A 26,792-nucleotide genomic window follows, 5' to 3' on the forward strand; every position below is an offset into this window, starting at 1 on the left:
CCACATACTAACATACTAAATAGAACTTCACCAGTTTTGAAAGAAAAACTAAGACAAGACCAGGGTAAAACACAACTAGCAATCTGACCCCAGCAGATTACCACTAGAGGAAACCCGTCCTGTAGCAGAAGTATATCCCGTATCCACAGTTGAGACTCACTGGATGGAGACTTACCGTGCCCAGGTTGCTCAGCATGGCTAGTCCGCACTTGGACACAGTGATGTTGAGCTGGTCGTTGCTGCTGATCACAATGATGGTTTTATAATCAGGGACGATGTAATCCACCTCATCAGATATCCCAGAGAACTTCACCGGCTTCTTCTTCATCTGTGAAAAAATGTTTTTTTTTCACACTTTTACACAGATTGCAAACCAAAAGTCTCCTTCATATTTGTATAAGTTCTTAACCCTTATGCTACACTCAAAAATAGTGCGTGGGTTAAAAACAACGTTTTAATGTTGTGAAGGGAGAGGGGATGCGTTCTACTACATGGGGTCATTCAAAACTCAATGATAGCACGAGGGTTAAACAATTAATGTACTTCTGAGAATTTCTGCTTGTGCTGGGTTTTTTCTCATGATTCATTACCCCGGCAACCAGCAGAGGGCACACAAACGTCTAAATCAGTGGTGGGCAACCGGTAGACGCTGTCAAAGAAGAAAAGGGTTGCACAAAAGGTCAACACTAGATCATATAGGGAATCGGGACGGAAGATATCGGAACGAAAGTTACAGAGTCCAAAATGGCAGCCCTCATGGCGGCCGGCCAAATCACTTGCGGTTAGACACAAGGAGTCTTCACCATTTTGCTACACCTGGTAGGTGAGGGAGGTACATTTACTGTCTCGCAGAAAGAGTTTCAGTTGTGTTGGCTCGGCGGTTGGGGAATAGAGTTTCATGGGTTCGACTACTGCACTGAGCAAAAGAGATTAAACTTTTTAAACTTATAGTCTAGTCTAGTCAGTCTAGTTTGTTTTGGGATGAGTTAGCTACACTTTTGCTAATACAGAGCCATGGCATAAACTAGTTTTAACCAGACAAAGTAAACCTAACTTTCCTCATTCATTATCATTATTCAACTTCAAGAAAATAATGGCTGGATCAGATGAACAGGCGAGCAAACATTTACAAAAATTTCCCTCGCCTCCTAACTACTACAAAAACTTAGGGTTAGGGGTTAGGGTTAACCCAGACCCAAGAGAGAAAATTATTCCCTTAGCTTTAACAGCGGGACCGGTCTCCGTCGTCGCCATGTTGTCGCCGCCATCTTGGATTTAGTAACTTCCGTTACTAAATCTTTGGGCAAAAGATGGGAAATTTTTGTGGTTGTTCGGCCTGAGCAGCGCCGCTCCACACAAGACACCGCGCGCCAAAGACCTCAACAGCTTCTGGCCGGTGGCTCTCACGTCTCACCTGATGAAGACACTGGAGCTAGTCCTGGACCACCTCCGCTCCACAGTGAGCTCAGCCATGGACCCGTTGCAGTTCGCATACCGGCCTGGCATTGGAGTGGAGGACGCCGTCATCTCCCTGCTGCACCGCTCTCTCTCTCACCTGGAGAAACCTGGCCGCTCTGTGAGGATCCTGTTCTTTGATCTCTCCAGCGCCTTCAACACCATCCAGCCGCTGCTCCTGAGGGACAAGCTGGAGACGGCTGGAGTGGAGTATGACCTGGCAGAGTGGATCCTGGACTACATGACAGACCGACCCCAGTTTGTGAGAGCCCGGGACTGTGTGTCTGACATTCAGACCTGCAGTGTGGGGGCGCCCCAGGGCACTGTACTCGCGCCCTTTCTCTTCACCCTCTACACTGCAGACCTCAGACACGACACGGACAGCTGTGTCCTGCAGAAGTTCTCTGACGACTCTGCCATCATCAGACTCATCACGGACGACGATGATGCGGAGTACAGGGGACTGGCGCAGGACTTTGTGGACTGGTGTCAGCGGAACCACCTCCTCATCAACGCGGGGAAGACCAAGGAGATGGTGGTGGACTTCCACAGTCGCCACCCCACTGCCCCCTTACCAGTGAACATCCAGGGAAGGGACATTGAGAGAGTGGACTCATACAAGTACCTGGGTGTTCATCTGAACCACAAACTGGACTGGACTCATAACACAGACGCACTGTACAGGAAGAGCCGGAGTCGGCTCTACCTCCTGAGGAGACTCAGGTCTTTTGGAGTGACAGGGCCACTCCTGAAGACCTTCTACGACTCTGTGGTGGCATCAGCTCCTGTACGGTGTGGCCTGCTGGAGCAGCAGCATCATAGAGAGGGAGAGGAAGAGGCTGGACAGAGTCATCAAGAAGTCCAGCTCCGTCCTGGGCTGCGCTCTGGACTCGGTGCAGGAGGTGGGGGACAGAAGGATCCTGGCTAGATTCACATCTATGCTGGACCATGAGTGTCACCCCCTGCAGGACACTGTCCGCTCTGGAGAGCAGCTTCAGTGAGAGACTGATCCACCCTCGCTGTGTGAAGGAGAGGTTTCGCAGGTCTTTCCTTTCTGCTGCTGTCAGACTCTACAACAAACACTGCTAGCCCTGAACATGTGCAATACTGATGTAACCATGTGCAATACCATCATATTCATGTGCAATACTGAATTAACCATGTGCAATACCTGTAAATAAGAGTGTTCTATTTTGTTTTTATTCGGTTTACTTACCTGCTAATAGTATTACCTAGTCTTGTGCTAGCTATTTTTACTTTTTTTATTTTTATTTTATTCTATTATCATTATTTTTATCTTTATCTTTTTATTTTGATCTATTTTATTTATTTCCCCCCCTCCATTCCCTATTACGATAGGAGAGGAGTTTTTGTTAAGAGTTTTTTGTTTTTGTTCATAAGAGTTCTATTAAAGGTGGTATGGACGATTTTTTTCAGCAAATTTTTTATCATATTTCCTCGTGGCGTGGATAAATCATTTGTCCTGCCACGTATCAATCATAAAGCGCACCTATCGCTCACCTGCAGCCGCGTGCGGTTCGTACCCACGTTTCCGCGTGCCTAAGCGCATGGATCTATCATAATATAGTTCCCTCAGTGTACGGGGCAAAATGAAGACGCAGAAGTGGACAGAAATCTAGGAGAATCAGGAGACGAGCGATGCGATGCGCTCCGTTGCGGTAATAAACAAACGCATGTGTGTGTTGTATCAGTCCACACGATTCTCAAATCGCCGAAAAATCGTCCATACCGCCTTTAAGAGTGTGTTTTTGAAACTTCCTATAATCTGTCCTTTCCTCCTGTTTCTACAGCGTTGTAACAACGAAATTCCCCCTTGTGTGGACATTAAAGGATTATCTTATCTGCCAAACAGGGCAGCGGATCTGCCTCAACAAAGGAGAAGTATGAGGAATCTTCGACTGTCCAAATAACACAACTGTCTTTTTATTTATGACAAATGTATTAAGGAGTTGTACGTTTTTCATCTGAGCCCGAGAGCTGTTCCGCTGGTTAAGACTTCTTGGGTTTGGATCTAGACCTACTCACTGCATCACACCATCGGATACTTTTTGAATTTGCAAAAGCAAATGTAGGATGTATTTTTAGATATTTATATTAGGCCTACAATTCATTTTCTGTGTTTTCCAATGAGCCAAATCAACATAATTCTTCTTTTTTATGCAATTCTTTGTGATTTACTGTTCAGATGAACGCTGCTTTTGCTGTAAATGCTATTGGTGAGGCCACTTGAAATATTGAATGAATATTTTGGGGCGTTTCGAATGACACTGGTTTTCAGTCACCACATCACCCGCTGCTTGTGCGTACGGCAGGATCAGAGCTGTGCGCACAAGCAGTTCATAAATACCACACGCCCTCTAGCGTATGAACAAATAAATGATAAAAGATAAATGAAGGCCAATAAAAGCAGGAGATGACAGGTGAAGTTGTGGGCCATAGTCCTATGTGTTTACACCATTTGTTCTTAAGTACATGCCTACTTTGTAGTTCTTAGTTCTATCGTCTAAGAAACAGAAAGGCTAAATTTGACAAACCCTGCCCCTGAGCGTTGCACAGATTCAATTCAACTCAATTCATATTTGTAACACCCTAAATTGCAACAGCAGTTACCTCGATAGGATTATTGCTAAAATAGGATCGTGCAATAATTATTTTGAGTATATATATGATAATTAAACAGGGATTACTTCACAGTTTAAACAAACCTTAAACTCCAAGGTCCACGGTTTAAAACCGTCTCTATTCTCATCCTCTAAAGGCTCCACCAGAGGCTCCCACACTCCCAACATCTCATTATAATAATGAACCTGCAAGAAACAATAGTGAATAAATATTTTATGTTTTTCCCATTTCAAAATCACAGAAGTAGTCTCCGTACCTCTAGATTGAGAGCACTGTGTAGGTTGATGAGCGTAGACCAGTTGGCAACGTCTCCGTGGAAGGAGGATTTGGCCAGGAGCATGGGCACGGTCCTGTGGCCCACACCAGCCTCCAGGGTAAGACAGATGGACTTAATGCTCATCTAAAAGGAATGATAATACACTTACTGAAGTATCATTTCCATTTCCTTCACTTATTCAGTACCGTACTTCTGCTCAACTTTAAATCAAAGCACTCAGTATGTCTCTTTTATTCATGATGATAATGCGCTGCAGAAAGCTTGCCTTCCTAGCCTAGTCCTCCTTATTTGCCTCCTTATTTGCAAAAAGCTGTAAAATCCAGGTTTATGTGACTCCATGTGCTCATGTCACAATCAGAAGTTTAATGATAATTATATTGGTCAAACACGTGCTTTTTTACTTGATTGTTTACAAAAGTCCTCTCTTAAGTACACTTTAGTCATTAGCCATTAGCGCCTGCTGTTGCAGAAATGTATACATAGTGTTGTATTACCTGTAGAGACTCCCCCTGTGGGATGAGCGGTGTATTACCTGTAGAGACTCCCCCTGTGGGATGAGCGGTGTATTACCTGTAGAGACTCCCCCTGTGGGATGTGCGGTGTATTACCTGTAGAGACTCCCCCTGTGGGATGAGCGGTGTATTACCTGTTGAGACTCCCCGTGGGATGAGCGGTGTATTACCTGTAGAGACTCCCCCTGTGGGATGAGCGGTGTATTACCTGTAAAGACTCCCCCTGTGGGATGAGCGGTGTATTACCTGTAGAGACCCCCCCTGTGGGATGAGCGGTGTATTACCTGTAGAGACTCCCCCTGTGGGATGAGCGGTGTATTACCTGTAGAGACTCCCCCTGTGGGATGAGCGGTGTATTACCTGTAGAGACTCCCCCTGTGGGATGAGCGGTGTATTACCTGTAGAGACTCCCCCTGTGGGATGAGCGGTGTATTACCTGTAGAGACTCCCCCTGTGGGATGAGCGGTGTATTACCTGTAGAGACTCCCCCTGTGGGATGAGCGGTGTATTACCTGTAGAGACTCCCCCTGTGGGATGAGCAGTGTATTACCTGTAGAGACTCCCCCTGTGGGATGAGCGGTGTATTACCTGTGAAGACTCCCCCTGTGGGATGAGCGGTGTATTACCTGTAGAGACTCCCCCTGTGGGATGAGCGGTGTATTACCTGTAAAGACTCCCCCTGTGGGATGAGCGGTGTATTACCTGTAAAGACTCCCCCTGTGGGATGAGCGGTGTATTACCTGTAGAGACACCCCCTGTGGGATGAGCGGTGTATTACCTGTAAAGACTCCCCCTGTGGGATGAGTGGTGTATTACCTGTAGAGACTCCCCCTGTGGGATGAGCGGAGCCTGCTGTTTCTGGTCCTCGCTGCGCTCCTCCTCTAGGAACCAGAGCTTAAGGTCTCTCCAGCTCCTGCGCTCCCACAGGTCGACGGGCACAGGACTCTCCAGCTCCTCTGGGGTCTCCACGGTGGGAGTCAGCGCAGACTGGATGGTGATCACAGTGTTGATGATAATGGGAGAAACCTGGAGGAGACAAGCACCATTTTCATAAATAACTGACTAAAGCCTGGTTTCCTTGCACCTTTTTTATCTTTTAAGATTTATGACACTACAAGATGCAAGGGTTTAAACTTATGAGGCAGCACACATGCACACTGTGCAATATGCGAACCAAAGTTTGTCTGAGGCGAATATCACACTTTAGGCTCCGTGTGGTTAAGTCATCGGAGTTGTACTGGTTAGCTGAGGATAACACTGCAAGCAAGTAGAGAAGCACCGATCAATCGGCCGCCGATTTAAAAAGCCGGTTTTATGCTGAATCGGCCAGAATCGGTGACCGGCCGGTCCATGTCGTAATTGCCGGTTTTCGGCCGATCCAAACTGACCCGCGTGCGCGCATGCGCGGTGGGTAGCAGCTCAACGCGCCCAGAGCAAAACAGCTAAAAACTACAAGACTCTTTCAGAGCGCGGCGGCCAAAGTGTCCAGTTTACATTCAAGTCTATGTAAACGTGTGTCGAACACCTCCTGCGTTTCCCGCGGCGCGATTCCTGCTTTTTCTGCGTGGAGCGCGGCGCAGAGGATGCGTTTTGGTGTTTTCCGCTCTAGACGCTTTGACAGGCGCATAAGCTTCAAAGCGTTAAAATTGTTCGTCACAGAAAAGTTCAGATTTGTTCAATGTTGTAGTCAAAATAATTTGCGCTGGTTTGTGTTTGACGAGTTCATGTGTTTATTCAGAGGAATCTGCAGAAGAGTAGGGACACATTATATGAAGGGGCCAGAAGAAGCAGCAGCAGGGCTGTCAGAAGAGTTGTTCTGCTCAACTAGCAGAGCTAGGCTACGAGCTAATGCTAACAAGAGATCTCATCCACCTGAAATGAGACTTTGAAAACACTTTGATGCATTTGAGACAAACATGACGTAGATACAAAACTTAAATTACTGACTCGAACAGCGAAATAAGTGACTACAATCTAATGTCAGGACTATTTAATTGTCCCACAGCCTCAAAGACGTGTTCACACAATCAGTTGTGCTCTAGAATCTATAGTGCACAGCTGATTGTGCTTCTAGTGAGTGTGTGAAGTTATCAAAGAGCTGATGAAACTGGAAAATGGTATTGGCAACATGTATGCCTCATTAAATATACTGTATAATAATAGTAAAAGTTTGAATAATATTGCAGTAAATGTACTGGGCTAAAATATAACTGCTGTATAATGTTCTTTAAGATCTGGATTTGCCTTCAGCCCTCCCTGTTGCTCCTGCCCCTGCTGCTCCTGCCCCTGCTGCTCCTGCTCCTGCTCCTGTTGCTCCTGCTCCTGTTGCTCCTGCCCCTGCTGCTCCTTCAGGGGAGGCTGGCCCTTCTGCTGCACCCACAGGTGTAAAAGCATTTGGTTGGATTACAATTTGTTTTTTAGCCTGTGTCATCTAAATTGCAATGTTTTTTTTTTTTTGTAGAACCACGAGGAAGAGGACCTGGAGCCAGAGTCCTCCAGCTTTGAGAGGGAGGTGCTGGCAGCGTTCTGGGACTGACTCTCCTCATGTTCCATCTGCTTCCTCTCCTGCAAAGGGTTCCAGCTCAATCAAAAGAATGTGTAAAATTACAAATGTATAAATTACTATATGAAAATAGTTCATTTGATTTCAATCTGGAACCATTGGAGCTGCATCTTCTGCAGGAGAAATGGACTCCTTTATCCTCTGTGTCCCCCACTCTTCTCCAGGCCATATATTAGTTAGTATATAGTTCTGTATTTACATATTATTTTTATATATAGTTATTTATATTTATATTTTTCCACAAAATAAATTACATTTTATATTATAAAACGTGTGTCCTATTTACATGCAACTTTTTCATAAAATACTGGGTAGTTTGTGGGAAAATCAGTGGCTAGATAGAAAATCGGTATCGGAAAAATCGGTTTTGGCAGGTCAGACCTCCTTAAAAAACGGAAATCGGTATCGGCCAAGAATTTTGGAATCGGTGCATCTCTACAAGCGAGCTGTATTTTTACGTTTGTAAAAGTTGGCAAATGAAAAGGAAATATGGTCTCGTTCTTCTGCCCCTACTTTGAAGAGGACTTGAGTTTACGATCGGTCACATCTTTGACAGATTGATCGTAGACATAAACTCCAAAATATTAGACACGCATGATATCAATTGCTCTGGTCGTAAAACAGTTCAAACATCTTTTTCCTTGATTCACTACGATCTACGATCCATGTTTTTGGGCCATGAAGATGGCTCAAGATTTGATTTTCCACACGATCAGAAATGATTCATCGCAGCATTTGGCAGAGGACACCTGGCTTAAAACAAGTGTGAAATACTTCCTAAATATTAAAAATGGGCTGATCCAAACCTTGAGTGTGAGGGCGTTGATGGAGATCACCATAACCTGAGGAGCATTTGGGTTCTGGGTGCTCTGAAAAAAAACCTGACACGGCTGCAGGATTGTGGTCATATTGTTTTTCCTCTTCTCTCTAAGGAACGGACATGCCACCACCTGAAAACACAGCCAACGTCAGTCACAATGAGATTTAAATGTGGAAGGCCTTCCCTCTCAAATATCAAACAACTTTGTAACTTCTCATCTCATTAACAGTTCATAATCGTTCATTCATCTTTCATAATCTAATTCTTAATCTCTACATTGTTTCATGTACGATGCAGAAAATGTGTTCTCTCATTATAGTGGCAGGGATGGAACAATAATCTAGACCAGGCCTGGCCAACCCGCGGCTCTCGAGCCGCATGCGGCTCTTTGCCTGGTTTCATGCGGCTCTTTTACATTCATATCAACATTTGTGTTTGTGTTGTGCCAGACGGCGCTCTGTGTGCGCGGAGGCGGAGCTTCGGCATTGTCCGGACCACGGCTCGGCAGCCAATCAGAGCCAAGCACACAAACTTTGTCGACCAATCAGCGCGCAGCATGCAAATTTTCACTTGTAAACAGTAAACTGTCACGGCGCGGGCCGAGGCGGACTTTAATCAAACGCTTCCCGGCACGATTTGATGATAATCCCTTTTTTCTAAGATTTATGAATAAAAATGACCCCGTCCTTGCACTCGAAAATGCTCGTCCACATTTCAAAATACCCCGTCCAAAATATGGGAAGACCCATCTAAAAGAAAACCACCAATATTGAACTTCAATATGGTATGTAAATTATGTTTTTGTTTGTGGACTTTGTTGAACTGAGAGTTTGTGTGTGTGAGACGGTGCACAAAATGTTCATTGTTGAAAATGACTTGTGGTCTTAGTACTGTAGGAGTCAATTTCTGTCATTATCATGTTGGTGTGTGACATGATGTGTTAATAATAATAATAATTTGGCTGAGCAGAGGTGTGTGTGTAAGAGGAAGGGATGGGGTGATGTTCATGTGTGCCCATGTGTATGATGTGGCTCTTTGCGGTAACACAGTAAAAAATGTGGCTCTTAGTCTCTGACTGGTTGGCCACCCCTGATCTAGACCTTCAGTGTAGAAGTATTTTTTCCCCTCAATAGTCATATTTGAATCCAGGCAAGTGGCAGAGGGCAGGACCGCAATCATTGGTGTCAAAAATTCTAAATTGTCATTATTTCGTGTCATCTTTATTAAAGGGGCTGTACCAGATTTTATAGTTTAAAGATGGGCTGCAACGTCTGTTAAAGGCGTAATAGAGGATTTTTTGGCGCCAAATCTGAGTCTCATTTCCTCGTGGCGTGGACTGCCGATTAGTCCTGCCATGTATCAATCATAGAACGCACCTACTGCTGACCTGCAGCCTCGTTCTGGCTCGTCCCCAGGAGAGCAGCATGTTTCCCTGTGTCTAAGCGCATTGATCTATTATAATTAAGTTCCCTCAGTGTACAGGACAAAATTAAGACAGAGAAAGACAGTTCGAGCTGGCTCAGAAGAGACGGAAATCTACGGAGACAAGAGATGTGAGGCGATCCGTCGCGCTAATAAACAAACGTACGTCTAGCCGCAAGGCTTTTCTCTACTTCCGCACGGGGTGAGTGCGCATGCGCTCTTCCGCTCATGTCTTAGCACATGTCTTGAAGCATTCGGTTACCAGAAGATTCGTCGAGTAAAACGTTTTACACAACGAATCTTGCAATAACACAGAGATGTGTAGCACTGCCCTTCGCCCGTTCAAGCGAGAAGCGGGCTCTTTGAGTGGCCCAAAGGGAAGAGTAGAGCACGTCTTTGGACACAATTTGTCCGTGCCAAAATAATGTTTTGGAATCCCAGCTTGACGATGTGTGGCAAGTCTGGTCCAGTGCTGTGCTACATAGCAACAACATTTCACAGAAGACAGCTTCCAAAAGCTCGCAAAGTATTGACTTGGATATTTGAAAAAGTAAGTAACAAGTAATAACTTTGCAGCCCATCTTTAAATTACCCACAATGAGTTTAAAAGCACTTTGGTGGAGATTGGATCATTGGATCATCAACTTTACACAGACACTGCAGACCGTGACTCGATGTGGATTTTCATCAAGCACAACAACCGTCTTTTCAGGTCGATACAAATTTAAACTCTGGACAAGCCATGAGTTCAATTCTTGTTTGTGCAAGGCGCAGAACCTTGTGACTTGTGAACAAAAGGGTACTTCCCGGCCCTTTGCACTCGGTGCCCCGCCCTGCATGCTGCGGTCTCTTTTTACTGCCACACAAAGCCCTTCTCTCACCTTGAGGTCGTTGATGCTGGCGGTCATGTGCGAGCCATCTGCACCGCCCTTCATCAAGAGCTCGCACTGCGTCGTCATGACGAGGGCAGGAGTGTCGCTGCGGCTCAGGTCGGCCACAAACACAATCTCAGGGTTTCTTACCACCACATTCATCTCCGTCTTAGACACCACTGCAGGGGCCGGAGCTGAGGTTGACGAGCAAAACCACAGAGTGTATTATTATTCAACACAGAATAATAATACATGAGCTGCCATATATTGAGCTGTATATTAATATATTCAATGATCAATAATATTGTAAATATTATGAAGATATGCACATTTTAAATCTCAAATCTCCAAAAGGGCTGATAAAATGGAACAAATGTGTTTAAACTTCTAAAGAAGTTTGATGTTCAAGAAGTTCGAAACGTACCGTATATATATAAAAACAGTTTAACTAAATAAATAAACATAACTTAACATGTGCCAGTTTGATGTCCTTCGGTGTGACATCTTTATTTCCTTTTAAGGTGGCACAGTTGTATTGTTATTAAACAAAGAGTATACAGTGGGTACAGAAAGTATTCAGACCCCTAACATATTTTACTCTTCGTTTGAATGCAGCCATTGCCAAAATCCAAAAGTAAATTTTATTTCTCATGAATGTGCACTCAGAACCTCATCTTGACAGGAAAAGACAGAAATGTAGACATTTTAACAAATGTATTAAAAAAGAAAAACGGAAATATCACATAAGAAAAATGACACACTTACTGCTCTCTCTAGACGCCACAGAGGAGGTGTTCTTCTTCTCAGCTCTGGCGTTGCTCTTGTTCGGAGAAGTCTGGCCGAAGCCCTGCTGTGAGGCCGTTAGGAAGATGTTTGCCACCGTGAGCAGGAACTCCATGCTGGCACAGAGGTAAATGTCCTGTACCAGAGTGTCCAGGACCATCCCCTCTCTGCCCTGACGATACTTCACCTCCACCATCATGTTCTGCTCGGCTCCTGGACGCAGCGCCATCATTCTGTAGGTCACAAGAACAACTTACAGCCACTGTTGTTTATTTCACAGGGAGCATGACCAAAGAAAGCATTGAATAGCGTATTGTGACCTGGCGTACCTGTCAGAAAAATCATAATTAGTTATTTTTTGAAGAATTTGAAGAATCTCCCCTAGTTAAGTCTCTTCCGTCTCATACTATTAAGATGACGTGTCTCTACACTTCCTTGAGCCTGCAGTACCTTGACGTGACCATCTTTATCTTGGGTCTCCTGTCGTCCAGGAAGCAGGCTGCCAGCCTCACCAAGGCCTTCATGGAGCTGTCGGAGAGCATGTCAACGGAGGTGGAGATGGTGCCCAGACTGAACTCAGCCAGTTTGAGCTGCTCGTCGTGGGAGTCCAGCGGCTGAGCCTGAGGTAACAGCAACAACAGGACTTACTTAAAATCAACAACATTTGACTTTATTATAACTGCAACTAATAACTAGGGATGGGTACAGTTTATTTTGGAATCAGTACTTATCAGAGGCAACCGTTGTTGTGATTTTGGGCCTTACAAAAATAAATTTAATTGAATTAAATTACACCAAGTGAAAACATAAAACAGAATAAAAAGCCTCATCAATTTATCATGTATTTATTTTGCAATTTATTTGTGCCAACACTGCATAGTAAATTTCTCTGGCACCATTCCCAAAGAGTATACTGTAAAAGCATCATATGTGTGACAAAATCAGATCACTGCACGCTGTCTGCATGTAATTATAAAACATTTTATTAATTGTATGGCTAGGCGAGAAATAGATTTAATTTCATTTGATTTCATGCAAATTTACTTTTAAGAGCTTTTAACCTTCTTACAGTGCTATTGGTGCCTCATATATGAGCCCAAAGTGTTTTTTTTATTGATTCCTGCAGTTTTTAGCGAGAGTACAGTCTATATCCTTTTCCTCAGATCTGCAAACGGACGGGGCCTACTCACTGCAACGCGTCATAATAACCACATGGCACCCCTTCCCCCTCTCTGTACCCACCCTCTCCCTTCTCTCTCGTGTTTTTGTTTGCCCCAACACGGAAAAGAGCCACCGCGGTTAAGTTAGTTTCACGTTGGACAGGAGAGCCCGGTCCGCTGCGCTGTGAACCTTCAGACTTGTGGGGTGGAACCTACAACTAAGTTAAATTTGAGTGCTGGCGCTATTCCCACGATAAAGAAGACGATGGAGCGCGAGAGCTGCAAGTACAGTACTAAAGCTACATGTACATGTGCGACTCACACAAAGTTCCTGACGAGGCGTTTGTTATTACATCGTTTTGTGATGTTTTTAATTTATTATGATGACTGTGCAAGTGCTTGAAATGTGATTATTGCTTTTATCCTTTGATAACTTGGCATTCCCGTGTGCCGCTGTATAGCGACGCCTCGGCCTGTGTTTACATTCCACGGTCTCCACGCTGAGACTACGTCACGGGGTGGGCGGGGGAGGCAGATTGCTCTTCGCAAGGGTTGGGGCGGATCTCAAACCAAGCCGTTTGCATTTCCGGGTTTGTGAGCGGGGTCCAAGATATGGGTGATATTTCATAACGATTATGTTATGGGTGTTGCACAACACTTAATATGATCAAATATACGCTTAGAGTAGACTACGAAACGGGAAAAATAGCATGATATGGGATCTTTAATCGATTAATCAGCCTCGGTACAGGAAGTTCAGCGTGAGTGTAAACAGCTGTAGGGCAGAGCAGAGAGTGTCGTTCCAGGAAAAAAACACATTGGATTACATTTGAGTTGTCAGACACAGTATTACTCTTTTATGAGTGCGCTAATTGTACAGCAGCAGCGCTTCGCACAGACTATTGAAGGAGGATTGGGAGAGGACAGTGAAAAGATTACAGGAGAACACACTGAAAAAGCAAGAAAGGCTATCCACTGTCCAGTGCAGGGTTAGGGTTAATCTGTCCTCAGATAAACACTTTTAATTTGTGCCTTTTAACACAAATAATATTCCACTTTCTTGCACCAAACCTCTGCTCAAATCCATATATGTTTTTAATGACAGAAGATCGACTGTGGACTCTCGATTCAAAAACACCTCCCCAATAACTGACGGTGTCTCGATCTCAATCTGTCAATCTTTTGATTAATTGTCCATCTCTACATCGTTTCAGAAAAGAGAAGCCTGCATCAGTTGGATTGAAATATCGTGTTGTCAGGTCACCCACGCAGCACGTATCCATAAGGAGCTTCATATAGAGTTGAATCCAGGTGGTGACTTTTTTTTGGACCAGGAGTGTACATAAAACTGATCTATCTCCATGGAGCATGTTGCAAAGTTTGGTTTTAACTTTTTATAACCACCACCAGGAATCTTAAACGGTACCGGTTTATGTACTTAACGACGTGTATAGTTGTATAAATACATTTCCATTTTTAAACAGTCAGCCATTTTAATAATTATGGTGATATTGTCCTTAATCACAATTATGTTGGCCTTGATAATTGTGAAACTAAATTTCAATACTTTTCGATGTCTAGATGATTGGCTGTGAGCGAGTCTTACTTGCTTCGCATTACTGTGCAGTTCTAATGTTGTACACATGCCCAAAGGGTTTGTGAGAGCCAGTAACCAGTTAGAGTCAAAGGCAACAGCTTAATCCACTTAACTAATCGATGTCGTGTAGATGTGCATTACCTCATTTCCATTTGGAGTGAACAGGACCAGAGTCATGGAGTCAAACTTGAAATCTAATTTCAGCGTTGTCTTGAGCTTTGCGTTCTTCTGAGACTCAACCACAGCTGCTGTCACCACTGTGTTATCTACAGACACAATACAGAGACAACATTTAGTCTGTTTTTCTAAGGGAACAGATTTATATATATAACCATTATGGGACTGTCCTGTTCTTCAACACAACGTTCCATTTGACTTCATAACAATGTATCTCAGATGTAAAACTCCAACAATGGAAATTATTGATGGATATCTATGAATGTACTTTTGACTGCAGCAAAAGATGCAATGTCACAAAAATTGATAAGATAAGATAAGATATTCCTTTATTGTCCCACATGGGGAATAAAGGACAGGGATGGCGCCTACTGTCAAGGACTGGACTGAATTCATTGTATTTATAAAATGTCACCAGACACTGGGGCAAATGTGAATGATACAAAAGGCGACATATGCCAAAATTATATTGTTTTTCTTTTTTCTCACTCTCTGTGTCTTGTTCTGTCAAAATAAAAACTTAAGAGAGACAAAAAAACAATATTAAAACAAGGCTAAATTAGATTGATAAAGGAAAGCAATGAATAAAATGTGCATTTAAATTTTATCTGCATTAAAGCACTGATATACCCCCCTCTCCATGTTCCCAGCCAATAGAGATCCAGACAACTCACTTTTTTTGTTTGGCGAGGCCCCTGAATCCCTGGTGGACGCCTCAGAGGGCGGGTCGGAGGGGTCAGTGTTGAGCAAGGGTCCTGATGAATCACTGAGCGCCGACTTCTCCGACAGGTTTTCATTCAGAGTCCTCAAGACCACGGTAAGGTCGTCCTGGCTCAACATCAGCTACCAAAACACAGGGAAAAGACTGAAAGTGCTGATGAAGCACTGAGGAAAATGTCAGCAGCAAGTCATCCGTGTTACAGTTATGAGGAAGACTGCCAAGGGTTAAAGTTGACTCCATTAAAGCACAGGATGAATGTTGCTTAAACGTGCTATGGATATGAACTACGGTAATTCATAGTATCATCTAATATCAAGTATCACCTTCTGCAGGTGTGTCAAATCTTAGGGTAAACTTGAAACGTTCCTTGCCAGAGGATATATATTTTGGGTTGCAATATTAACTGCGGTCTAATCAGAATCACAATCAGCAATTCCCAAAGGACATTATGTCAACATAACATCCTTCATATTTTGAAATGTTCAGAAATTAATTAGATACATTTATTAGGCTGAGCAAAATAATATGTCTGTTTGCCGTAACCCGACCGACTCGGTATAAAACTAGCCGAAAGGGTAACGACGTACAAAAGGTCGATTGAAATATCTTAAAATTGGGAGATTTAGTCTCCTGATCGGGTTGATTGAGACGTTTTCCGTCATTGACAGTTGAAGCCTGACCCCTGGAGGTCACTCAGAGTCAAAAAATGGCAAAATTTGAAGGCAATAAAAAAGATCCAAAGTAAAAAAAATAAGAATTTACCTACCGACCGACACACTCGAAAAATGTCGGTGTAATCCCTCATTCGTCCAGGCGTGTTCCATAGTAGAAAAAGCTTCAGTTGTAGTCATCTGGACTCAGTTAGAAAAAAATAAACGTTTCGACTCTCATCCAATGACTGTTGGATGAGAGTCGAAACGTTTATTTTTTCTAACTGAGTCCAGATGACTACAACTGAAGCTTTTTCTACACTTGAAAAATGTTGGGTCGGGTTACAGCAAACAGACAATTTATTTGGGGTAGCCTTATTGTGTATCTATATTGTGCTTTTCCATCTTCAAGGCACTCAAAAAGCACTTTACTAGTAGATGTGGGTAAAGTTTGCCTAAGGGCACAATAACATTTTCTTTAGCGCCCCCCTGTGGCACCTGGTGTTCCAGTGGTATTAACCAGGCCCTGCCATACTTCGCTTCCGAGAGTTGACTAGATCGGGCATTGGCAAACCGGTATGGGGTTTAGCAGTTCATATTGTGATTATTCTTCTATAATTGTTCAAACCTAATGGATACATACGCTCAAAGGCTTGAGATGGGCGATGATCTCGATGTCCGGGATGCTGTGGTACCAGTTTGATGAGAGGTTCCTCAGAACTTCCAAGTCCAGGCTTACGGGCATCAACAGCTGAGTCTCTCCCTGGAACTTATCGTTTTTGTATGTAGTTCTGAAATAAAACCCAATTTTTTTTTTCACAAGGCACACGGAAACGAGTGAAATACCCCCATATCACTTTTATTTACTCAACTTTAACTTATTACTTATTATTGTCAAGTTGCAGATACTTTGAATTGTTATTATCTAAGAATCGTGACATTTTATTTTAGACCTTTTTTTTTCCCGGGACAGTGATCGTTACACCAGCATACTGTACATGGACAGTGCAGGCAAGGTAAGGGTAAGACCTTTAAAGGTAAAGGTCTTGCCCAAGGAAACAAAGACAGTGTGCACTACTGTCCCCCTGTGGAACCAGGCATTCCAGCGGTCTCTCTAACGAGATCGGTTATTGACAAGTTGGTATTGCTCATCATAGAATCATGATTACCGTACTTTCTGCACTATAAATCCACAATAAGGCACACCTAAAAGCCGTTAATTTTCTAATAGGATTAATTCTGACCTCAACACAGCGCTCGCGGTGCTCTGTCAAAATGTAAACTACATTATTAATACAACATCACGGCTACCAAAGTCAGGAGCAACGCGGAGTGATAAGGACCCCAAAATGACTCCTGTCAAGAGACACGCTTACGACGCAGACTTTAAACTTTGGGCTAAAGTATCAGTCTCAACTATGGTTCGAGCGGACTCATCAGAAGGTTACAGCAGCGACACTGACTCTAATAATGACGAGATGGATCCGGGGAACGCCCAACTGTTAAACTCGGACACTGAAGACGAAGAATTTGAGGGATTTGTGGACGAGGAATGAACTGAAAAAGTGAGTGTATTGTTATAACTGAACAAGGCTGGGAGTTGTTGTGAATATGCTAATGTTTGTTTTAGCTGTATCAGATTGTGTTTCTTTACGTGTTGCAACTGGACAAGGCTGGGAGTTGTAGTAAATACGCTAATTAACATTTGAACAATGTTGCTTTGAATGAGTTGAAAGTGTTTAGTAAAGCTCAACTTAATGCGCCTTAGAATCCAGTGCGCCTTTTCGTGCAGAAAATACGGTAATTGAATTGTAGGTCCTGAATTGTGAATAAAACCAAATGGTGAGATTTCTGACTTGTTACACCTCTAAAAAGCAAAATTCCATTAAAAATGCAGGAACAATTTCCATGCAAAATACATTCTTCTGACAGTTTAACCAAATAAATCGGTTATCAGTTATTATGTCAAATTCTGAATATTGGGTAATCTATTTGGGTTTCAGCCCATTTTACAATATGGTTGCTAGGTATCAGTTGCATCTGCGTCTCATGTCCAACCAGGAAGTAAAATTCTAAACATCACAAAAATTGTCAAACTGGGGAAAAATAGACCACATTTTGAATATAATTATGTTCAATGCAATTTACCAGTAGTGAAATGTAGTCCAACTTTCATGTCTTCGAGGCAACTGCTGTTGTGATTTTGGGCGTTAGATACATATGATCAAATGTAATAAAATGTAATAAAATTTAATTTAATCATTGTTCTATTACTGCATTCATGTGGTCCTCACGACTTAAGATAAAAAGCACATGAATGCAAAAGCTTTAAGTTGGGATTTTGACGTGTCCAGTAATAAAGTAAGAGTTCACTCTTTAACTGTGATTAAAAGAGCTAATCATGTAACTTTTTTGTTGTTAGACATTTCCAAAAATAAATGTAAGCTAGTTATCTATTTTGGAAAACATGCTACTATTTTTACTATAGCCTGCTAATGTTCCACCTTTTTTAAAACGGTAATACAAGTCTTTTCACACAAATTTGTTGCTCTTATCTAAGGACAACTGACAATAAACCCCTAAATATAGTAACATGCACCTTTGAGTAATTGATGCCCTACGCCAGGGCTATTCAACATAAATCCTAGGGGCCAAGTCAGGCCCTCCAATCATATTTAATTTGGCCCACAAATTTTAAAACAATATTGAAACAAAACAATACCTCGTTTACTGGTTTCATTCTGGGTTAGCACTAGTTTAGACCTGGTTTGGTCTTGGTTTAGTCCCTGTTTAATTCAGTCTTGTCCTAGTTTGATTCTGGTTCAGGACTGGATGGACAATTTTGCAAAGCAATGTTGGTAAAGCATTTTGTATGTTATTTCTCACAAAAATCTAATACAGTATATCAGTAGTTATTTCATTGTATTGACTCAATGTATTGAAATAGTGCTGGGGATATTTTATGCAACCCAAAATGTTATGCAGTTGTGGCGTGTTGTGCACTTCCGGCCCAGAGGCCTTGGACCTAAGGAAACCCAAGTCGGGGGGCACTGTATCTACTACTGTATTTGTTTGCAGTGAGTATAATCTCACTCTGCCCACTCACCTGTACATCTTTAGGTCGGTCAGCTTCACTTTTATGATATCAACTACAGGGGGGATCTTGGCGTCCGATTTATATGGCTGCGTGACAAAGCGGTTCTTGACAGACAGCCGCCCCAAATCTGCCACAATAACGTTTGAGGAAGTGGAGGACTGAGGCAAAAAGATGACTGGAGCGTTAAAGTGCACGTTCAGAGAGATCCTGGTGCTCCTCTCCGCCAGCTCCTTCACCCCAGACGCTGCCATCTCTGCGGCCTGCACCGTCACCTCAGCCAATGCCGCCTTTGCCTCCTGGAAGTTATTGATGAAAGCCTGAAAACGCCAATCACAAACTAGTTACAGAATTTCCATGTCAATAAGCCATCTTAGAACTTAAAATAATATATACATTGAAAACAAATGACTTTCTATCAGTCAGGAATCCCTTAATTAGTACTCCATCTACTGGCAACAGAGGGAATTGCCATGGGGAAATAAACAACAGTTACGGTACGTACAGACCGCAGACGCCTAAACGCGCCCGACGCAGAATTTGAGCGCGTGTACATTTGAAAGGTTTACGCAGTGGACGCGCGCTCTCGACGCCCCGGCCACTGTACACAGGCGCGCATATGGCGCGCTCGAGCTGTCTGCGCACATGCGCAGTAGAGGTGTTGTCGCATGAGCAGTGGAGTTGTTGCCGGTGTGGCCTTTCATTGTGTAAAATGGTGGATATCGAGAGCGTTGTTTTCACGTTTTTGGTTTTCAAAACCCTCACACGGTGACGCCAGGCTTATTTCTGTCTCTGTATTCCACCGTGAATACATCATACAGTTCCTTTCTCCCACACACGGCCACAATCAGTCTTTCGTCTGCCATTGTTGACGAGCAAGGAAAAAGTGGCGCTTCTTGGGGAATTCCACAGGGAATACCGGAAATGCGAGGGGCAATACGTACGTACGTACGTACGTACGTCACTGGAGCGTCAGCTCTGATTGGCTGCTGCGGCGGCTGCTACGTTTCAGCGGCAGAGACCTCAACATATCTGAACGCGTCGCGTAAGCCGCATCAGCCGCATCGGCCGGCTCATACGCGCGCTCAAAGCGTCGAGAGCGTAAAAAAACGCACCAATCGCGCCGCAAAGACGAAGAAATCGCGCCACGGATAACGCACTACGTGCTGGACGCGCGTTTAAGATAGACTTTGAATGTAAACTGGACACTTCGGCCGCGGCGGTGTGGAAGCCGCTTTAGGCTACCCCAAATAGTCTGTTTGCTGTAACCCGACCAAACATTTTTCAAGTGGGTCGGTCGGTAGGTAAATTCTTATTTTTTTTACTTTGAAGGCAAAAAAAAAACAAAATTTTGCAATTTTTTGACTCGGAGTGACCACCAGGGGTCAGGCTTCAACAGTCAATGACAGAAAACTTCTCGATCAACCCGATCGGGAGATTAAATCTCGGGAGACTAAATCAAGATATTTCAATCGACCTTTTGTACGCCGTTATCCTTTATTTTGGTAGCGAAGGTGAGCGGGGGGAACATGCAGGGGGCGCGGCCATGTTTGTTGTGATGACGCTGCTGGGCGTGTTTCCCTCCCAGAATGCAATGCGCAAGTCAAATTTAAATTAAACCACACCATGACGACCGAAAATGTAGTCGCGCATGCGTTGCGCAATGCGTTATTTGTCCCTTGAGATGAAAGATAGGTTTACCAGCGCTATAAAATTATTCTACACGGCGCTTTAGGGAAGACCGGTCGGTGAGTCGGCAAAATATTTGAAAAATACAATAATTTGGCGTTTTTTTAAACAAAATGCTCATATCTTTTTTTCAGTCGGCTAGTTTTATACCGGGTCGGTCAGGTGACACAGTGATTACAGTCTTGGTCATGTAGAAGATTAGGAACAACATTGGCTTTAATGATTATTTAGTTTTTCTGCAGTAGCAGTGTTTTTCGTATCTTTGGCGCTATTTTTCCTCCCTTTGACTTCCATTATAACATAAAATTGTATTGCTCTGCAGTGACACTATACAATTATAATTTTCTAGTAATTTTTTCAGAAGCGTGGAATATGTGATTTTTATAGTTTATGCAGAATTTAATTCAATTACCTTTGAAAACAGGTGAGAGCTATATTTTCCCCATGGGGTATGTCCATATTTTCCCCATTATTTCTATTTTCTATGGGGCTCTCTGGAGGTGTGCGTCAGAGCCCGGCGCATCAACAAGCCCTATCTTTTTATAATGATTTTATAATGAATGTCTGGTGTACACGTGACGGTGAATAAATGCGCTGAACGGTCCGTTACACACGGCGGTCCACAACAATAGCAAATAGAGTCAATAGCTCGAGCTATAGCCAGCGCGAGTACAGTTGTTTTATTCCGCTGCTTCCGCTAAAATTTGATACCCTGACATCCCTAAACACAACACTATATCTCTTTAAAAAAAGTTGTTTATGCATATTTTATTATAAGAATATAAGGTTCTACACACCAGTATGGAGGAGAGGAACTTGTTGAGGAAGACGACTTGGATGCAGCCCACATTGAGAGTGACGGAGGTGTCCACTTTAGACATGTTCAGGTACGCATCTCCATCAGTGGCACATGTGTAGTTCACCATGCGGAAGTCAAACACCTCTTTATCAGCAATGGACACGGCCTACACGCAAAACAAACATGTCATAATAATACTAACATCCTGACTTTTAACCCTGTAAATGATTCCAGTTATTGGACACATCTAACCCGAGTACGAGCCCTGGGACTCAATTCAAGATCTTACGCCAAGATCTTGGTCAGAAGTGCGTAGCCACAATGTTTAACCAATATGTTTTTAGTGGTTGGTGAAAATGAAGGAAAACCACCCAGACACAGGGAGAACATGCAAGGTTAAAACTGGGACCTTCTTGCTGTGAGCAGTGTTATTTCGTTGACAAAAAAAAAATATTATATATATATATATATATATATATATATAAATAAATATTTTATATAAAATAAACAAAAATGTATCATAATGACTAAGATGAGATATTTTTCAATTAAAACTATCACTAAAAAGAAGATCTACATAAAATACAAATTATATTTTCATCAAATAATAAAAACTAGATTGGAGACTAGAGCCAAGTTCCACTTTTCCAACTCAAAGCCCCAAACCAGATCATAAATGAACAAAACAAAAACAAACAAACAAAAAAAAAAATATATATATATATATATATATATATATATATATATATATATATATATATATATATATATATATATATACAGTATTTTTGAGTTGAATGATATGTATCAAAAATATATTTGACTAAGGTTGTATTCACAATGCAAATTGAAGCAGTCTCTGTTCAATTGGCAACCAAAGTTCGAACTGCATTTTCCTCGGAGCTGCTGTGGTTTGTATTCACAGCACATATAATTAAATCAAACTTTGACCTGCTTTCGTTTCTCTGAATTCCCAATACACTTTTCATTCGAATCAGGATTCGTTTGCCTGACTGGTTTGGTTAGTTTGGGTAATTGCAAACGCGTAAGCAAACTCCGATCCGGACCAAAGAAGCAAACTGTCTCGGGGCGATTGAATGGAACTCTGGTTCGTTTGCGTTCACAATCCAGATAAATTGTACCAGAGAGTGGAACAAAACCATGAAGTGACCATGAAGTGAGACACGTGAGGATCAGGATCAAAACAGACTCCTGCGTTTGTGCACATGAGGCGCAGGTTGTGTACATGTGGGACAGGTTGTGCAAATGTGGGGCAGGTTGTGCACACGTGGGGCAGGTTGTGCACACGTGGGGCAGGTTGTGCGCATGTAGGGAAGGTTGTGCACATGTGGGGCAGGTTGTGCACATGTGGGGCAGGTTGTGCACATGTGGGGCAGGTTGTGCACATTTCCCTGAGTAAATCTATGGTGGTGTAGGAAACTTTAACCACATCTCTATTGGCTCTGGTCCCGGACCGGTTTAACTAGGAGTTTGAGCACTCAGCGTGGGTCACTCCTTTAGTCTGTTTTAGTTAACAAATCCAACGAATTGCTCCAGAGGATGATTAATTCGAACCGAGACCAGAGTTAATTTCCTTGGGCACGTCCACAATTACCCTAACAAACTTTCCTATCCAGGCAAATGGATCCTGATTCTAATCAAACTTATATTGTGAATGCACCCTAAAATGTTAAATGATTTTAGTTGAAGAAAATTTTTGTCAAAATTATTACTAACCAGCCACACCACTATTCATATAACACAATATTGGGCTTTTTAATAGTTACTTACCTTTTTGTACAGGGCGTCTTTGTCACAGTCTAGAATGATAATGTTCTTTAAATGAGCCAGAATCTCCATCTCCTTCTTCCTCATCAGGACCTCTGAGACCAGGCCTGCAGAAAAGAGGAACACATATGAAAATGCTGACACACAGTGCACTTTACTTTCCCTGAGTAAATATATGGTGGTGTAGAAAACTTTAACCACGTCTCTACTGGCTCTGGTCCCCGACCGGTTTAACTAGGAGCTCTTTGGCTCAGTTAGGTTAATGGTGACCTGTGTCTCCTACGTGAGCCGACGTCACCCAAACATAACTTATGATAAACATAAGTAAAGATAAATCATACCTGAATAACATTGTATAATCATGAGGCTGATCTCAGCAATTCACAAAAAAGAAATTTAGTAAGTTGAGTTTGTGTGTTTTTACGTCCCTGTCAACATGACAGGTACCAATCATTAGGTACCTGTCATGGCTAATTCTGAATCAGTCACAAGTGTTTTATTGATGTATAATTTATTTGGCTTCATGCTGTCGCTGCCAACATTTGAAGACACAGTAGACACGGTGGTCTTTCCTCATCTCCACCTCAGTCACAGTGAAGCCAAGTGCTACATACACTTCCTCATATTTCCTCGTCTTATTAGCTTTTGGGTGACTTTTCTTTGTTTCGTTATTAGGGATGTCAAAATATTAATTTTAGTCCCGATTATCATGAGGAGAAATATCACGATTTTTCGATCGATTATTCACAATTATCAAAAAAAAGTAAGGAAACATTTATATAGTTTTTCTTTTTTTTTTTAAACAATTAACTTCCCCACTCTTAATACAGCGCATTCATTTAAAAATAAAATGGCCACAAATGGATTAAATAATATAAACGCATGCTTATTGGCCCCTCATTGTAGCTCTTTTAAGCATTATATCATTTATTAGAGAGAAACTTTCCTTTGGCTCACGCCAACAAGGAGATTACGCTCTTGAAACTACCCGTTTCCTCTTCTCTCTATCCCTCCCTCTCCCTCTGGGCTGCTCTGGTGCGCGTCCAAAGCGTCCGCAAGAACGCAAGATTCATGCCACAAAAACACGCCTCCACATATTGAATGTAAACTGGACGCTTTGACGCCGCGGAGTGAATGAGCCATTAGAAAATTAAAAAAAGGGTCACACGCGCCCCCACTATTTGAGAAGGACTGCTCTAGCCAGTCACGGGCACAAAACGTAGCGCGATCAACATCAATCCATTTCTTGACAGTGATCGTCTTGAGCAGGGGTGTCAAACTCATTTGGGCCGCGGGCCGAATTTTGACGCTCAGGCTGAGTCGCGGGCCGAACATAACGTAAAACATAAAACTATTAAAAATACAAGAAATAAATAGCTTTATACAGCCTACGCTGTTTTGAAGCAATTACTGGATCGATAAAAAAAATTACAAAGCGTTTGTTCTCATAAACTGAAATGTATTTAGAAAAACAAGTGTAATTTCACCAATACTGTGCTTCAGTTTATGTGCATTACAACTTCAGAGTTGATCTACAGTTCTACAGAGATAAACATTTGACTTTATAACAAAATAAATGTACTAACTAACATTTCCACATCTGTGTAGTTATCTGTACACCTGAACTGACACACCACTAAACTTCTGCTCAAAAGTGCTTAAAGAGCACTTCTCCCTCGGCAGCTCACACAGCAGTGCAGCAGAGCCCCGTGGGGGAGGGGCGGCCACCGGCGGCATTGTGGGACGCGTAGTTTTAGCGATAAAAACGGTTACGGATGTAACTACGGTTCTATGAATCGATTTTTTTTTTTTAAAGAAAGAAAAAAAGTTTTTTTTTTTTTAATATAAATTTGAAATGTTCGGCGGGCCAGATTAAAACGTCTGGCGGGAGTTTGACACCTATGGTCTTGTGTCATTGCAGCCGCTGTTTTTTGTTTGTGTTTGACAGCAGCAGGTTGGTGTTTATATCTGCCATGATTTTCTCAGCGCGCACATGCGCTACGCTGCCTTCCGCCACTGTACAACTACAACAATAATCGTCAACTATATAATAGTTATAATATAATAATATTAATAGACAATAATCGTCTATGGGAGTTTTTTATTTATTTATAGGAGATCTTCTACTGAAAGTGTTTTTCAGACTTCCTATAAGTGATCTGTTCTTCTGTATCTACCTCTGTATCTACCTGCGTTGCACCAATGAAATTTCCCCATGTGGGACAATAAAGGAATATCTTATCTTATCTTAACTGTAGTGTAGCGCGCCCAGTTTGTGCATTGGAATCGCTGTGGGTATGTTCACCGCGCTGTTTTTGCCAATTAAAAATATATTGCGGTGAAAAATTTGCGTCCGGAGCCTTGATTTTGGAGTCAGTCAAAACTGATTTTGGCGTCGGTCATTGACCGTGTCCGACCCGTTATTTCGAAGCTTGAACGTGGCTAAAGTAAGTAAGTAAACAGGAAACTACTTCCGGTTTATCACCAGCTTTTTCTGCATTTATTTCACTTCTCTGCAAAGCCTCGACACCGCATTTTAACTTCTTTGTGTGTAAGGATGGTTTGGATGATGTTGGTTGCATCATGGAGACGGGGGTCACTGGAAACATCCTACAGAGACTTAAAATATGACTAACAATGTTTTTCCATATTTCTTTTTTTTTACCTACATCTGTTAAAAGTGCGAAAAATGCAAGGACAAGAAAGGAGCGATAAATATATAAAAAATACCCTCAATGCTGATTTCTGAGATCCTGACTTTTTCTCCTCGGATAAAGACTTTGAGGCAGCAGAGGTTGGCTTTGATGTGCAAGTTCACCATGTCTGCAAACTTTGAGTTCTTAATACCTACAGAAACAAACAAACAAACAAACAAACAAGTGAGTGTTACTCAAAATGACTCCAAAACCACACATGTAGTCCAGCAGAAATTCAAATTATGATAATTCTCTTGCATTGCTTCTTGGGACATCCTCAGAATTGAAAAGTATAGTTTGGATCTTGTCTTCACTGGACAATTATATTATTTATTTGTTTTTTTTAGTCTACAAAAATAGTCAAGGTTTTAGTCATGATGATTATTTTTTTATTAATTTCTTTTTTTTTTGGTCAACAAAATAATTATGACATATGAAAATATGAAAAAATCTATGATAATATATTAATTCTGCACCTGAGCCACAGTTGCATGTATTGGGCAGCAGCAAACTATTAGCAACTACTGTGAATTGAAAAACAGTTTTTTTCCATACTGGGTTTCCTGACGAGCACGGCCTCCTCCTTCTTCCCGTCCTCTTTGTTTCCTTCGTCCTCGTCCTCCTCTGGGATGGGGGGCAACTCCTCAGGGCCCGGCTCCTCAGGGCCCGGCTCCTTTGAGTCGGAGGTCTTTGTGGGCAGCAGGTTGTCCAGGAAGTTCATGGTGTTCAAAAGAGCCTCAGTGTGAAGATGGACGTCCAGGGAAGAGAAGGTTACCTGAGCAACACGTCAATAAAAGCATCATGAGTTGTATTTTTTTTAAATTTTTTGCCTGAATTTGGCAAAGTATTTGGAATCTGCTCAGGCAAATACTCCTATATGTAAGTTTCATTGGAAAAAGGTTGCACACAATAACGCTCTTGAGGAGACTGCGATGGACTAGTACGACGGGGAGTTTGTCACATTACAAAGGTCTATTTGTCAGCCTTTTTGCAATTGGACGTAAATTTGCATCCATGACCTTGAACATTAGGGAGAAGAATAAAATGTAATCCATGCCATTTGCGACCATTCAA

At 42.4% G+C, this 26,792-nt stretch overlaps 1 protein-coding gene across 3 annotated transcripts in view; it reads right to left on the bottom strand.

Moving 5' to 3' along the window:
* Nucleotides 1-26,792, bottom strand: part of vps13a (vacuolar protein sorting 13 homolog A) — a 106,094-nt gene that overhangs the window by 38,677 nt on the left and 40,625 nt on the right. For 2 of the 3 annotated variants that reach the window (XM_072434102.1, XM_072434100.1), the window contains exons 29-44: nucleotides 26,274-26,493; nucleotides 25,753-25,869; nucleotides 23,026-23,129; nucleotides 21,233-21,400; nucleotides 18,759-19,066; nucleotides 16,296-16,443; nucleotides 14,956-15,124; nucleotides 14,246-14,370; nucleotides 11,798-11,967; nucleotides 11,330-11,580; nucleotides 10,574-10,758; nucleotides 8,257-8,400; nucleotides 5,704-5,913; nucleotides 4,355-4,498; nucleotides 4,182-4,283; nucleotides 176-328 (exon numbers count right to left, since the gene is read on the bottom strand). In XM_072434102.1, the coding sequence (XP_072290203.1) occupies nucleotides 176-328; nucleotides 4,182-4,283; nucleotides 4,355-4,498; nucleotides 5,704-5,913; nucleotides 8,257-8,400; nucleotides 10,574-10,758; nucleotides 11,330-11,580; nucleotides 11,798-11,967; nucleotides 14,246-14,370; nucleotides 14,956-15,124; nucleotides 16,296-16,443; nucleotides 18,759-19,066; nucleotides 21,233-21,400; nucleotides 23,026-23,129; nucleotides 25,753-25,869; nucleotides 26,274-26,493 (2,718 nt within the window). Of the gene's footprint in view, nucleotides 1-175; nucleotides 329-4,181; nucleotides 4,284-4,354; nucleotides 4,499-5,703; nucleotides 5,914-8,256; nucleotides 8,401-10,573; nucleotides 10,759-11,323; nucleotides 11,581-11,797; nucleotides 11,968-14,245; nucleotides 14,371-14,955; nucleotides 15,125-16,295; nucleotides 16,444-18,758; nucleotides 19,067-21,232; nucleotides 21,401-23,025; nucleotides 23,130-25,752; nucleotides 25,870-26,273; nucleotides 26,494-26,792 lie in introns of all 3 variants that reach the window. The other variant, XM_072434101.1, reaches the window with a different exon arrangement.

The sequence above is a fragment of the Eucyclogobius newberryi genome, unplaced genomic scaffold (genome assembly GCF_026437365.1).
Source record: "Eucyclogobius newberryi isolate DKJ021-1_F unplaced genomic scaffold, fEucNew1.0.hap1 SCAF_6, whole genome shotgun sequence".
Classification (NCBI taxonomy): domain Eukaryota; kingdom Metazoa; phylum Chordata; class Actinopteri; order Gobiiformes; family Gobiidae; genus Eucyclogobius; species Eucyclogobius newberryi.